Genomic DNA, 16,170 nt, shown 5'->3' with positions numbered 1-16,170 from the left:
AACCCCTCCATCCATGCACTATTTTGTTAGGAGTCAGGACACAGTACACTCAGTTATACCTGTTGCCTTGGCTATTTCTCAATTATTCTTTCCCACTTTGTGTAGTTCAATCACTTTCACAATGTTATCATGCACTGTGCAATTTCCAGGCATCATGCAAAGGGCAGGGCACACCCCAAAATCAGTGAACACCGTGAGGAAAAACGAAGAAACACACTCATTGGCCTTGTCTCATGTGGCTATTTTATGGGTGGATGGCTGAAGGTTTTTAGGTAGTCACTTTCTCCTGCATGATTTTTGTAAATGAGATATCACACGGGTCCTAAAAAAGCGAATTGTTATGCATACTTGAAGAGTTTGCAAAATGGTCTGCGCTAACTGTACATATACCAATGGCTTTTTCCCCTTTACAAAGGAAGTAGTCAAAGTCAAAGGCATAAATCCCACTCCATTCCATCCCCATATACTCCACTCTCATTCACTATTCCTCCCTCTTTTCTTGGCTCCTCCTGGATGACGGGTCATCCCTGCATCTCGCCCACTGCCCTGGGTCAGAAGCAATGCAGCAAGACACAGCACATCCACAGAAGGGCCGCTTAATTTAATCGGCGGGAAAAAAAAAAACAAACAAACTTCCATCCCCCTCATGCAGAAAAAGAAATGGGGAGAAACCCCTTCAGGCTGCTTCAAAATCTCCTTCACACATATTCCCTCACCCACCCATCCAGTGGAAGGTTGTGTTCCACACTTTTGTAGGTGATGTGAGTACTGGAGCAAGTAAAAGCTGTTTTGTTCTACAGATTTACTTGAGTAAAGTGCAGCCAGTTGTCTTGTGCAGAGCCAGTTGTGATCTGTGCTTAGAAGCAAGGCAACTGACCATGAAGGATGTGACAGTTGCTACTACATCAAATTTTGGTCATACAGTAATATTTACAATGTGACAGAAGTAGGTATTTATATGGTTAAGTGATACACTCAGTATTAAACAAAAATATATACAATTATGATACATAGGATATGGCATATTTTAATAATACATACATACATATACCAAGGCTTTTTCCCCCTTCCAAGGGAGGTAGCCAAAAAGGGAAAGGCATAAAAACACTCCCACCCATTTCATCCCTAAATACACTCCACACCCCTCCCACCCTTCCTCTCATCTGAGCACCTCCTGGATGACGGGTCATCCCTGCACCCTGCCCACCGCCCTGGGTCAGAAGCAGTGTCGCAAGACACAGTACATCCACAGCAAGGCCGCTTCATTTAATCGGCGACCCCCCCTCTCCGTCCCCCTTTGCATATAAGGAGAGGACGGGGAGAAATCCCTTCGGGCTGCGTCAAAATTTACTCACACATACTACCCCACCCCCACCCCCCCCGCCCATTCCTCCTCATGCAGTCACATCATCATCCATATACAACCATTCTCCACTCACCTCTGTCTTCCGTCCTCTCCCTTCCTTCCTCAACAGACATTCCCCTCTTCCCCAAAGCCCCCTTCACCCCATCCATCCACCTCATCCTAGGACGTCCCCTCATGTTCACTCCCTCCACATCTGCCTTCCATACCTCTTTTACTAGTCTTTCTTCACTCATTCTTTCCATGTGTCCAAACCATCCTAATATTCTTTCATCAACCCTCTCTCCCAAATCCTTTTTCACCCCTGTTCTCCTCCTCACCTCCTCATTTCTCACTCTATCTAGCCTAGTAACCCCCACCATACTTCTCAGACACCTCATCTCAAACACATTCAAACTCCTTCTCTCTTCTTCTCTTATGTTCCACGTTTCTGCCCCATACAGTGCTGTTGGCACAATCACTCCTTCATACAGTCTCCTCTTCGCATCCATTCCCAAATGTCTATTTCTCATTACACTCTTTAAACCACCAAGGCATTTACTCGCTTCTCTCAATCTACATTCTACCTCCACCTTCACTCCACCTTTTCCTGCTACACTTGCACCCAAGTATCTAAAACTATCCACTTCCTCCAGTCGCTCTCCCTTAATGTTCACTTCCAGTCTACTGCCACTTTCACCCCTTGTACATCTCATCACCTTACTTTTACCCACATTTATCTTTAGCTTTCTTCTATCACATACTCTCCCAAACTCTGCCACCAGCTTCCTCAATCCCTCCTCTGACCCTGCCACAAGCGCAGTGTCGTCCGCAAACAACAGCTGGCTCACCTCCCACTTTTCTCCATTTTCTTTAACCATCTCCAATCCCTGACTCACTACCCTAGCATTCACCTCTCGCACCACCCCATCCATGTATAAGTTGAACAGCCAGGGCGACATAACGCATCCTTGACGAAGTCCCACCTTTACTTCAAACCACTCACTCTCTCCATTTCCAATCCTAACACATGCTCTACTACTCACATAAAAACTCTTGACAGCTCCCAAAAGCTTTCCTCCTATCCCATAAATCTGCATAACCTCCCACAGTGCCTTTCTGTCTACCCTATCATAAGCCTTTTCCAGATCCATAAAAGCCCAAAAAACATCCTTCCCCTTTCCTATAGCTTTCTCACATATCTGTCTTACCACAAAGATCTGATCTACACAACCTCTACCCGTCCTAAATCCACACTGTTCCTCACCAATTACTCCTTCTGTTCCTCTCCTAATCCTCTCAATTAAGATTCTCCCATAAGCCTTCCCTACTACACTCAACAGGCTAATCCCTCTGAAATTACTACATTCACACTTGTCCCCTTTTCCCTTGTAAAGAGGAACTATACAGGCACTACTCCAGTCCTCCGGTACTCTACCCTCTCTCCAGCAAACATTAAATAATCTCACCAACCAGTCCACCATCACTGCACCTCCCTTTTTCAGACATTCTGCATGACATCCATCCAGACCAGGTGCCTTACTATTGATTTTAATAATATATGGTGAAAAGATAAAATATAAAGATAATTCATTCTGGGGATGTATGCTTCTCAACAGGAAGGCACTGTGGGAGGTATTGCAGATATATGGGATCGGAGGAAAGCTGTTAAGAGCAGTCAAGATTTTTTACGAGAATAGTCGAGCTTGTGTTAGGATTAGAAATGGAGAGAGTGAATGGTTGTTGTTGTTGTTGTCGTTCCCTAGACTGTCTGTCCGAGCAGTCCCGTCTCCCCAAGGAAGGCCACAGCCGAAACTGGGTTTTCCCACAAATCCTTTATAGAGTGTATGTTGTGTTGTTTGCGTGCATGATTGTGTATAATGCAGTCTTCCATTATGTGTTGTATGGTATGGGGTGAAGTGTTACATCCTGGGCAGCTGTTCACAACACGGTCGTCCAGCCTCTTCTGGTAGCTTAGAAGTGCTGGGTGGTGACCGCATCACAGTCTGGCCAAGTGGACTCTGTCCTTTCGTGGGAGAGAGGATTCAGATGGGTGGATATCAGGGGGTCCTGGAGCTGCAACGTCTACGTCGTGGGACCACCCCCCAACCCCAAGAGTTGGGGGCCAATCAGCAGCAACCACCCCTGGCCATCAGCTCTACGCAGATGGCACCGATCCCCAAAGAGTGAATGGTTTGAGGTAAAGGTGGGACTTCGTGAGGGATGTGTTATGTCGCCCTGGCGGTTCAATTTATACATGGATGGGGTGGTGTGAGAAAATGGAGAAAAGTGGGAGATAAGCCTGTTGTTGTTTGCTGATGACACTGCACTTGTAGCAGGATCAGAGGAGGGACTGAGGAAGTTAGTGACAGAGTTTGGGAAGGTGTGCAAAAGAAGGAAATTAAGATAAACATGGGTAAAAGGTGATGAGATGTACAAGGGGAGAGAGTGGCAGCAGACTGGAAGTGAGTATTAAGGGAGGGAGACTTGAGGAAGTGGATAGTTTTAGGTACTTGGGTGCGAATGTGGCAGGAAAGGGAGGAGTGGGGGGTGGAGGTAGAATGTAGATTGAAAGAAGTGAGTAAATCCCTTGGTGGATTAAAAAGTGTAATGAGAAATAAACATTTGGGAATGGATACTGAGAGGAGATTGTATGAAGGAGTGATTGTGCCAACAGCACTGTACGGGGCAGAAACATGGAACATAAGAGAGGAGGAGAGAAGTAGTTTGAATGTGTTTGAGATGAGGTGCCTGAGAAGCATAATGAGTGAGAAATGAGGAGGTGAGGAGGAGAACAAGGGTGGAAAGGAAGTTGGGAGATAGGGCTGATGAAAGAGTATTGGGATGGTTTGGACACATGGAAAGAATGAGTGAAGAAATATTAGTAAAAAAGGCATGGAAGGTAGAGGTGGAAGGAGTGAACATGAGGGGTTGACCTAGGATGAGATGGGTCGATGGGGTAAAAGGGGCATTGGGAAAGAGGGGAATGTCTGCTGAGGAAGGACGGGAGAGGACAGAAGATAGGGGTGAATGGAGAATGGTTGTGTATGGATGATGGCGTGATGCATGAAAGGGAGTGGGTGGGGGATGGGGGTGAGGGAGTATGTATGAGAAATAAAATGATGCAGCACAAGGGGATTTTTCCCTGTCTTCTTTTCTGCATGAGGGGAAGGAGTGGGGGTTTGCTGATTTAATGAAGTGGCCTTGCTGTGAATGTGCTGTGTCTTGCGGCACTGCTTCTGACCCAGGCCAGTGAACAAGATGCAGGGACAACCTGTCATCCAGGAGCTGCCAAAATAAGAGGGAGGGAAGAGGGTAGAGAGGAGTGAAGTATGTAGGGGATGGAATAGGTGGGAGTGGTTTCTATGTCTTTGTTTTTTGGCTACCTCCCTTGTAAGGGTGAAAAAGCCTTTGACATATGTATGTACTATACATAATGTACTTCCAATATAGGATTAACAGTGTTTAGCATAACCTTACCTCCAAGGAAAAGTAGGATGATAATATATAAGAATAGAGAGGATACAATATAAAAAATTCAGTCTTGGAATTTTTTTTTTCTAAAAAGTTGAATTATAAAAAGGCCAAACTTAACCTCTTCACTCCAGGGCACATCGCACGTCTGGCAGCATTAGCTGCCCGATGTGCGATGTTGCATCATAATAATCGCATTATAAAAAATAAAGTCAGTGCTCAATCGTTCGTTCTCTTTCACCCGTGAATTTTGATAACCATAGAAAATATGATGAAGCCAGTTTAGAGAGAATGGAGGTTACGTAGGTACGACTACAATAAATATAATCAAGACGCCGACGTTGGCATCATCGCATACCCACTTGCTCCTCATGACGCCTATGTAGGCGTCACCATATGGAAGTGGTTAATATTCCAACATACCTTTGGTGAAGGACTGAAAAAGAGGTTGTTGAGATTCTCCACATTAAATAATGTGTCTTCTTTGCTGGTGATGTAACCTGTCAGAAGTGGAGAGACCTCATCTCCAAACAATGCCTGAGAATCTTTCCATATCTGACGCTTAACTTCTGTGTCACAAGCTTCATACAGTTCACGGTCACGCACCTTAACAGAAAACAGACGTACAATTAGATATCAAAACTTCTAAACATAAACTTTATCACAAAGATTCATGACACAGTTTTACTCTCCCATATTTCTGTAAGACATGTTATTTCATACAAATCTATACACCTAGGTCTCTCCAACATTCGCTAACTACCACTTGTGCAGACATTTGGGCCGAGTACATAAACTGTTGAGGAAGGACGGGAGAGGACAGAAGATAGAAGTGATTGGAAAATGGTTGTGTATGGATGATGTTGTGATGAATGAGGGTGGGTGAGTGGGGGTCACCAATTTAATGAAGCAGCCTTGCTGTGGATGTGCTGTGTCTTGTGACACTGCTTCTGACCCAGGGAAGTGGACGAGATGCAGGGATGACCTGTCATCAAGGAGGAGCCAAGATAAGAGGGAGGGAAGGAGGTGGATGGGAGTGGAGTATGTGGGGAGGGAATGGGTGGGAGTGGTTTTTATGTCTTTGTTTTTTGGCTACCTCCCTTGTAAGGGGGAAAAAGCCTTTGGTATATGTATGTATGTACATAAATCAACTTTGGGAATTAGCCCAAGATATAAAACACCATCAATTCCTGAAGTGGGTTTATGTCCTGGCCCCAAACATCCACACAAGTGGCAGTTGGCAAGTGTTAGATTAAGAGATCTAGATGTACTTTCACTCCACAATCAATTATGAGAGAAAATACTCCATGCCTTCAGCCCAGAGACACACACCAGTTTATTCTAGCTCATGACAAATGAGAAGCAGCCCTGAAGCAGCAAGGATGAACCCTTAAAATTGGATAAAATCTGTAAATCCTGCTTTGGCAAACATTAAAGAATTTCATTCAGCTTGGGGTTGAGCAATGTTCATGTCGTCTGTTTCTCACCTGATTGAATTTGTCTGACACTTATAACATTAAGATCAATACAGTGTCAATATGTCAACATAAAAAAACATTCAGAGCTAAAGAAATCCTCAGACTCCAGGAGTTAAATAGAAAATCAGAAATGTAAAATGCACGTTCTTTAGAACATCACATACTAGAATTTTCAAGTATTTATCTTCAACATGTGACATGTGCTTCAGGATGCACATGACAACAGGTCGCAGTGCCTTGATCTTAATGACAGGAAAACTTTTGGTTAAAAGTTCCTTAAGTTTCTTATCTCTCTCTCTTCCTTCCCGTTTACCAAGATCACTAATTTGTGCAATCAGCTTGTCTCGCAGCTCCTAGGTTTAAATAAAAATAAAATCCAATTAGAGTCAAATGATACACACCCATACATGTATATGAATGTATGTTTGTTTGCACACATTCCTCCCACCCACAAAACTTTCCTAACTACTCAAAATTGAATCCAAGACTTGAAGAGCAATGCAGCATTGTAAATTACCACTTTTCTAAAATAAGCCACAAATCTACTAAGCCCATGAAAAGAGAAAAGAAAGAGTATGTACATAGAAAAATGAGTGAAAATACTCAATTTGTTTTTCATTACTTTGATTATATATATCTTACCTCCATTATAGAATTGTGGAAATCTAATCTCTTGACACCATGAAGGTCAAGGAGATGTAACATTGGGCGAAGAGAAGGAAGAAGAATTCCATTTTCAACCTAGAAAAAAGAAAAGTAAAGTAACAACTTACACTGAAAAAACATCATATTATAGGAGTATGTACAAACATGCAAAGAATGTGTGAATGCTTAAACAAAACCATTCTCCCTTCCCAATTTCACATTTTCACAAATTGTCTGTCAATGAAAACAATCATATGTAAAACACCATCAGCACTTAGTAATGCATTAAAGCAATATAGCATTTAGCTAACTCCAACATACAGGATAATAGCTATGATCATAGGAGCCTATCTGGTCAAATTTGAATTTAAATTTAAATTCACTTACATTGACTAGTATTTTTCATCCACATTTTTCCACAAATCACTGCATCAGTATGGAAAGCTGCATTTCTGAATAACCTTTGAAAGGTGTTTGAAAGTAGTGTCCCACATTGATGCATGAATTCGTGGAATCAGTTGGATGAAAATATCTATAATCCTGGCAAACAACAGAAATGATATTAAGACAAATTTGGTAACTGGAGACAAAGACAAGACCCTAGAAGCACAGCTCCCATCCCATAAACATTTATGTATGATAGGTACTATGTCCACCATCACTATACCTCCTTTTTTAAGACATTCTGCATGGCATCCATCCAGACCAGGTGCCTTACCTGCTTTCATCATCTTGACTGCTGCCTTCACTTCATCCTTCCTTATTTCTCCTCCATTTTCCTCACTCATCACTCTCATTTTCTTAGCATTTCCCACTGCAGCTATCTTTCCCTCCCTTAAAAAAGGAGGTATAGTGATGGTGGACTGGTTGGTGAGGTTATTTAATGTTTGCTGGAGAGAAGGTAGAGTGCCAGAGGACTGGAGGAGTGCGTGTATAGTTCCACTTTACAAGGGAAAGGGGGACAAGTGTGAATGTAGTAGTTTCAGAGGGATTAGCTTGTTAAGTGTAGTTGGGAAGGCTTATGGGAGGATCTTGATTGAGAGGATTAGGAGAGGAACAGAGGGAGTAATTGGTGAGGAACAGTGTGGGTTTAGGACAGGTAGAGGTTGTGTAGATCAGGTTTTTGTGGTAAGAGAGATATGTGAGAAAGCTATAGGTAAGGGGAAGGATGTTTTCTGGGCCTTTATGGATCTGGAAAAGGCTTACGATAGGGTAGACAGAAAGGCACTGTGGGAGGTTATGTGAATATACGGGACAGGAGGAAAGCTTCTGGGAGCTGTCAAGAGTTTTTATGAGAGTAGTAGAGCTTGTGTCAGGATTAGAAATGGAGAGAGTGAGTGGTTTGAGGTAAAGGTGGGACTTCGTCAGGGATGCGTTATGTCACCCTGGCTGTTCAACTTATATATGGATGGGGTGGTGCGAGAGGTGAATGCAAGGGTAATGGGTCAGGGATTGGAGATGGTTAAGGAAAATGGAGAAAAGTGGGAGGTGAGCCAGCTGTTGTTTGCGGACAACACTGCGCTTGTGGCAGGATCGGAGGAGGGATTGAGGAAGCTGGTGACAGAGTTTGGGAGAGTGTGTGATAGAAGAAAGCTGAAGATAAATGTGGGTAAAAGTAAGGTGATGAGATGTACAAGGGGTGAAAGTGGCAGTAATCTGGAAGTGAGCATTAAGGGAGAGCAACTGGAGGAAGTGGATAGTTTTAGATATTTGGGTGCAAATGTGGCAGGAGAGGGTGGAGTGAAGGTGGAGGTAGAATGTAGATTGAGAGAATCAAGTAAATGCCTTGGTTGTTTAAAAAGTGTAATGAGGAATAGGAATCTGGGAATGGATGCTAAGAGGAGACTGTATGAAGGAGTGATTGTGCCAACAGCACTGTATGGAGCAGAAACATGGAACATGAGAGAGGAAGAGAGAAGGAACTTGAATGTGTTTGAGATGAAGTGTCTGAGAAGTATGATGGGGGTTACTAGGCTAGATAGAGTGAGAAATGAGGAAGTGAGGAGGAGAACAGGGGTGGAAAGGGAGCTGGGAGTTAGGGTGGATGAAAGAGTATTAGGATGGTTTGGACACATGGAAAGAATGAGTGAAGAAAGACTAGTAAAGGAGGTATGGAAGGCAGATGTGGAGGGAGTGAACATGAGGGGGCTTTGGGGAAGAGGGGAATGTCGGTTGAGGAAGGACGGGAGAGGACAGAAGACAGGGGTGAATGGAGAAAGGTTGTATATGGAAAATGTTGTGATGCATGAGGTGGATTGGACGGGGGAATGGGGGTGAGGTACTGTGTGCGAGCAAAAATTTTTGACGCAGCCCGAAGGGATTTCTCCCCGTCCTCTCCTTTATATGGGGGGACGGAGAGGGGGGGTCGCCGATTTAATGAAGCGGCCTTGCTGTGGATGTGCTGTGTCCTGCGACACTGCTTCTGACCCAGGGCAGTGGACAGGGTGCAGGGATGACCCGTCATCTAGGAGGTGCTAAGATGGGAGGGAGGGTGGAGGGGTGTGGAGTGTTTTCGGGGATGAAATGGGTGGGAATGTTTTTGTGCCTTGTCCTTTTTGGCTACCCCCCTGGTAAGGGGGAAAAAAGCCTTGGTATATGTATGTATGTATGTAGGTACTATGTACAGTGAGTCCTCCTTATACGGTAATTCTTTATCCGGTAAATTCAGTTACGGTATTTGGTAATTACTACCCTCGATTCTATTTATGGTAAGAAAAATTCACAGATACGATACCTGCTAGATATTTTGACAAGGAAAGAGCAGGGAGAAGGTATGTCTGCCATATCCTATTATTACATGTTATAATGGGTTCGGTATATGGTAATTTCAATTTGCGGTAAGGTTTTCAGGAATGCATATGTATCGTATAAAGAGGACTTACTGTACAAATATGCTATAAAAAGTTTTCCATACAGAATACTGATTCATGGAATGATTCTGATGAAGGAATTGTTATGTCAAATAAATAACATGGGACAATTTATGGTCAGAATTGACTACTGGTAACAGAGATGAGGCCTAACTGGTAATAAGACAAGCCCTCTCCATGCATATTTGGAAAAGTGAACTTCACAACCTTGATACTAATGAAACAGGTGAGCATATTTCAATGACTATATGTAATATAGCTCAGTTGCATGTCCCCCACAAACCACCTCCTAATGCATACCCTCCTTGGCACAAGAAGATTCCAAGACATCTTTTCAATTACAGATCCAAAGGCCTGGCAAGAATACAAACAAGCAAGACATCAACATGAGCATAGGTCCTACCAAGCTTAATTGAAACTTTACCAACTCAATAACACCAATACAAGACTAAGCCAGGCTTCTCTCACTGTGTAAAAAACACATAAAGAAAACCTTACTAATCACAGGAAGGAGAAACCAAAACTTTTTCATCCCTACATCTACATATACCAAAGCTTTTTCCCCCTTACAAGGGAGGTAGCCAAAAAGGAAAAGGCATAAAATCATTCCCATCCATTCCATCCCTATATCAGACATAAAAAAGTAGCAAGGTCAAAGACTGGACCTCTCAAAGTGAACAATGCACTAACAGACACTTCACTGAGTATGGTAAACCAATCTGTAGAGTCATTCTTGAGTCTTCTCAATACATACATACATATACCAAAGGCTTTTTCCCCCTACATGGGGGGTAGCCAAAAAGAAAAAGGCATAGAAACCATTCCCACCCATTCCATTTCCTATATATTCCACTCCCCTCCACCCTCCCTCTTATCTTGGCACCTCCTGGATGATGGGTCATCCCTGCATCCTGTCCACTGCCCTGGGTCAGAAGCAGTGTCTCAATAACCATAACAAATGAACCTACTCCCCATCAATGTTCTGCTGAGTCTCTAATCAACATTTCAGCTTGAATGAGGTCAGAGATCACCTGAAAGCCTTAAAAGCAGATAGTGTTATGGGACCTGATGATATACATCCTCTTGTCCTGAAAGAATGTGCAAATGAACTTGCTCTTCCTCTCTACATACTGTACAAGAAATCTGTAAACTTGAGGACAGTTCCCCAATGTTGGAAAACCTTATTATAACCCCAATCTTTAAGAAAGGATCCAAGATTGACCCATTGAACTATTGACCAATCAGCTCAACACCAATTCCATGCAAAACTCTTGAAAGAATAATGAACAAAACTCTTTACAGTTTCCTGGATAACCACTTTCTATTTGACAGGTCCTAATTTGGTTTCTGGGCCAACAAATCTGAATGTGACCAACTGATTCTAACATATGACTATATTACTCACAATTATGTCCAAGGATTTACAATTGATTTAATATTATTTAACTTCGTTAAAGCATTTGACATAATCCAGCACAACATTCTGATGGATAAACTTGTCTGCCTAAGTATTTCTGGTAATCTGCTACAATGGATCAGAAGTTTTCTCACAGGGTGCACCATGCAAGTCTCCATCAATGGAACCCAGAGCATTCCTAAGCTTGTACTCAGTGGAGTGCTACAGGGTTCTGTCTTGGGTCCTTTACTGTTCCTAATCTTTGCCAACCATCTTGGAGCTAGTTTATCCTGCAAATATATGCTCTTTGCCAACAACCTCAAGTTGTGTCTCCACTTTTTTTGCTTAGTCCTCACCTCAATAATCCCCAACCTTGCATGAGGATATCAACACCTTATCTGCTACATCTACATCCTGGGGCTTAAAATTTGCTGAAGAGAAATGTGTCCACCTGCAGTTTACTCACTGTATGAATCCAGGAGGTGCTAAGATGGGAGGGAGGGTGGAGGGGAGTGGAGTGTATTTAGGGATGGAATGGGTGGGAATGATTTTATGCCTTTTTCTTTTTGACTACCTCCCTTGTATGACTCATAGAGTTAACAACAGTGTTTACTTCCTGGACAACTCTCCTATCACTCGAAAGACTACTCACAAAGATCTTGGTGTAATTTTTTACTCCTAGCTCACATTCCATCAAGACATTAGGGATACTGTCCACAAGGCTGGAGGAGTTGCGACTAACCTGCTTGAATCTAGTGTGCTACTTCCCACAGTTCATGACTACTCTCTTCATTGTGGATATATGCCCTATCCTGCACTTCACCTCGACATTCTGGAATCTTGGATTTGTGGATGATGCCAATCAGCTCAAGTCAGTTCAGCATAGGTGGACCAACCAGGTGATTGGTTTTGGTGACTTATATTATTCTGAATGTCTAAAACAACTATTTTTCTCCTCCATCAAAGGCAGACTATTTAGGAATGATAGGATTTTGTGCTACAAAAGTTTCCATGGTCTTTCTCCCATCCATCACATAGACTTATTCCACCCCACTCCTCATCCCATCACCAGAGGTCACCAATACAAAATTCATCCTCGGCTCATTTGCACTGAAGTCCGTAGAGGATTCTTTTCATGTAGAGTAGCCAGATACTGGAGCACTCTTCCATCTCAGGTAGTGTAAGCCTGGTCACTCACACAATTCATGAGCAAACTCCTCACTGTGTTATAGGATGAACTCTTCAGCTACATCTAAACATCTCACAAACATCCGACAATCAACAAAAAATTTTACTATCTAGAAAATACAGTAGTCATACACCCAAAGTAGTTTTCTATGCCAGATTTCAGATAGACTATTATGAGGGATACACTATATTAGTCAATTCATTAAATAATTATGTCCTGTTGTTGTACATTTGGCTCAAGCATCCCTAGTTGTTTCGGGCCATTTCCCTTCCTATGTGCAGTCAGTGGCTGCTGGAAGATTTTGGCCCTGCCAGGTAAGTAAGCCAGGTAAGTAAGAGATGAGACCCAATGAGCATAGCTCTTATTCTGTATACTATGCTACATACACACACACACACACATACCCCAATAAATGATATCAGAAAACCTCTTACCTGAAATTCTTCAATGGCTTTCAGCGGATTTGTGCAATGGGTAAGGGACTCCTTTAAGTAGGCACCCCCAGGGATGCCTATCACTTCTAAACCAAATCCAGACATGACTGAAAACAGTATTAAGATCATTAGATACGAATGTTATTAAAACTACAAAATCTTACCCAATGTAGCCTGGTACAGTGGGTTTCCACTCAGTGAAACTCAAGTCAACAGTTAGCATCATTACTATTAGAAAGAGTAGTAAGAGATGGGAAGAAGAAAGAGGGAGGAAGAAGAAGGAAAGGAAAAGGAGGAGGAAGAGGAAGAAGAGGAAGAAGAAGAAAAAGAAAAGAAGAAGAAGAAACAGAAACTTTTGAGATTGAACAATAACAGTGTTTGGAACTGATATCTATATCTATATATGCTTGCTGGCCAGCTTGGCCCATCTCCAACTCAGGCCATCACCAATTCAGCTCATCTGCTGCTTGAGATGCCATCTTTGTTTTGATAGATGCAGAGGTTGAAGAAAATAAAGTATGATAATTTCATCTACCTACCTAAGCAAAATGTGGTGGGGTGACTTGGTTGAGTAGATAGGCCAAGTTGGCAATGGGGCGAGATGACCCTACACCATATACATATATATACACACTAATACTTTCCCACATGCAAGACATGCAACAACTATAGATTACTGCAAAGCAGCCGCAAATCACTGAAACTGCATTTCTAAGACAAGCATAACCTAAATGCACTTAATTCCTATGCAAGAACCACTCCCCCCTTTATATCAAATACTTTTTGTTTTGCCATAAACACTGGAGCTATTGACTGCAGCAAATTTTTGGTGTTATAAGAATAGAAAATTAAATAATAATTTTGTAAATTATAATACACCATTATAATATACATTATTCTTTGTGGAAATCGATAACAGAAAAAAGTTGCTAAAAGTACACAAACAAACATAGCCACTTTGACTGCTTGTGAAGCCATCTTTGTTTTGATAAATGTGGAGATCAAAGAAATTAAAGTATGATAAATTTGTCCATTCTAACTTAACCTACCTACCTAACCTGCATTTAGTAATGGGGTACTTATAATTCTATAGGTTATCAGGGTCATCATCTTCAACCTCCAAATCTATCAAAACAAAGAAAAATATTATGGTGATGTATTTTAATTCACAAACTTAATATCTAATTTTCTAATACTATATCACATACTTGTGCACTCCTACAAAAATACCATTGGGTAAAATTCTAGAATCACACAAACACGGGCCAATACCTAATGTAGGTAGGTCAAACACCACCAGAGGCGCCACCGTCGATGACGAGCACAATAGCGCGTCATTTTATGCGCACGCCATTCAAACGGCCAAATTTACATACCGCGGGAAATTTAATTAATAAAAATGTTGTGTGAGTGTATTTACTACGATCGTAGTAAATTTCAAACATTCACATCATGTTACATGTCGGTCAATAAAAACATAAGATAAACATGGCGGCCTGCATTCAGCAGTAGATCGAAAATTGGTATATGTTTCAACGTAAAAAATGAGCTAACAAATTTATCGTGCGGGCAACTGACTATAATGAACCAAAACTACTAGTATCGCGGATTATTCTAATACCAAAATAAAGGCAGCGTGTTAGGGTAGAGCTGAGAAATCGATGGTTTTAATTAGTTTTTTCTATCGGGTCGGATTATCGGATAACAACATCAACATCCATCCCGCCATCTTATCTATCACTGGTGGTATGGACCAAACTTCACTCTATAAAGTTTCTTACTATTATGTTATTAGTGTAATAGACTTATAGTTGAATTATTTGAAATATTTCCTTTAAAATGTGTGATTTTCATGTAATTTGATCAAAGAGAAGTTACGTTTTCATCCTCCGTAATATTACGGACCACAGCTACGATTCGTCCTGCCCGCTATCTATGATCACTGGTGGTATGGATCAAACTACACTATTAAGTTTGTTACTATTGGGTTATTAGTGTAATAGCTTGCATATAATTGAATTATTCAAACTATTTTCTTTAAAATGTGTGATTTTCATGTAATTTGACGGTATTCGTAGCTGTGGTGGGTAATTTTGCAGAGGATAAAAACGTAATTCTATGATCAAATTACATGGAAATCACACATCTTATAGAAAATAGGTCAAATAATGCAACCATATGCTAATTTTTTATATAAAATTGTGCCTGTCAGTAAAAACCGTCATTGTTTACGTTTGATCGGCGATTAGTCAGACCGCACGTTTCGGCCCGATTTCCTCGGACAAAATAGGCCCGATTTAATTCCATTCAAAATGCAATATCTCGAGAACTAGGACAGCTAGATGGATAATTCAAATTGCATCATACTCATAGTAACTTTTTGCATCTAATGAGAACTACTTCAGCTCAAATATCAGGAATTCCATTTTCATATTAACCTAGCTACCTAATGTAACTATTCCATAGAAAAAAAAATCTTTAAAATGCAAAAAAGAAGTGAAAAATATGTTTGGTGTTGGTGGAAAAGAAACTAAATTTCTACTAAATATAATAATAATAGTTACATTATGATAATATATAATATAGATTTTTCAAAAGTTAAAGGAGAGGAAAAGAACAGCAGATGGATTTCCTCAAGCATTCTGGCAATAACTGACTTCCATGCAATGCAAACTAAAAGCAAACACTTCCTCTTGTTAATCACATGGTGTTTGTCACTAATTATATATCATTCATTCATAATAATACGAGGAACCGTTCTTCAAATGTAGTAAACAAATTCGGTCCTCAAATTCATAACCCGCCTAAAGTTTGTCGATAGAGGAATTTTACAATACTTATGCATTAGACATTTGCTAATATAATATATACCTTAGAAACATAGGTAGTACCCTAAAACTTTTAAAATTCGACGATGCAGTGGCTCAACAACTTCACCAAACAAACAATTATTGAATTTCAGTTGGCAAAGTTTTGTTTACATCAATAGGCGCTTAACACTTCGCTAGCGTTATATTGCTAACTTCTTGCAAAGATAGAAAGAGCTATGTTTGATAGATAGATAGATAGACTTTATTTGGCAATGAATCAATATACATGAAGTGAAAATAATGACAGGAATACATAGTTCGGAATAATAAATGCAAATTGCCGAGGATAACACAAAAAGCATGTACCCTTATTTCCATTGTGGTCCTCATCAGATTGTTATTCTACACTAAGTCACACTGGCAACATACGTAGGGGGTTAAGGGGACCAGAGACAATCATGAGTAATACCAGTCAGAACACATATGACACATAAACATTGTTATAGTTTTGCTAATATTACTAAAATGTTTG

At 41.1% G+C, this 16,170-nt stretch overlaps 1 protein-coding gene across 2 annotated transcripts in view; it reads right to left on the bottom strand.

Moving 5' to 3' along the window:
* The window catches only part of NELF-B (negative elongation factor B), a 74,706-nt gene that overhangs the window by 43,877 nt on the left and 14,659 nt on the right, over positions 1 to 16,170 (bottom strand). Inside the window, exons 1-5 of one of the 2 annotated variants that reach the window (XM_076180332.1) lie at positions 15,700 to 15,851; positions 12,829 to 12,935; positions 6,937 to 7,035; positions 6,459 to 6,647; positions 5,240 to 5,422 (exon numbers count right to left, since the gene is read on the bottom strand). In XM_076180332.1, the coding sequence (XP_076036447.1) occupies positions 5,240 to 5,422; positions 6,459 to 6,647; positions 6,937 to 7,035; positions 12,829 to 12,933 (576 nt within the window). In that variant the 5' untranslated portion in view covers positions 12,934 to 12,935; positions 15,700 to 15,851. Of the gene's footprint in view, positions 1 to 5,239; positions 5,423 to 6,458; positions 6,648 to 6,936; positions 7,036 to 12,828; positions 12,936 to 15,699; positions 15,852 to 16,170 lie in introns of those variants that run through there. The other variant, XM_076180333.1, reaches the window with a different exon arrangement.

This window comes from Oratosquilla oratoria, chromosome 44 (genome assembly GCF_046742065.1).
Source record: "Oratosquilla oratoria isolate Oo_2021 chromosome 44, ASM4674206v1, whole genome shotgun sequence".
NCBI lineage: Eukaryota > Metazoa > Arthropoda > Malacostraca > Stomatopoda > Squillidae > Oratosquilla > Oratosquilla oratoria.
This window is presented reverse-complemented; position numbering and strand designations above follow the sequence as displayed.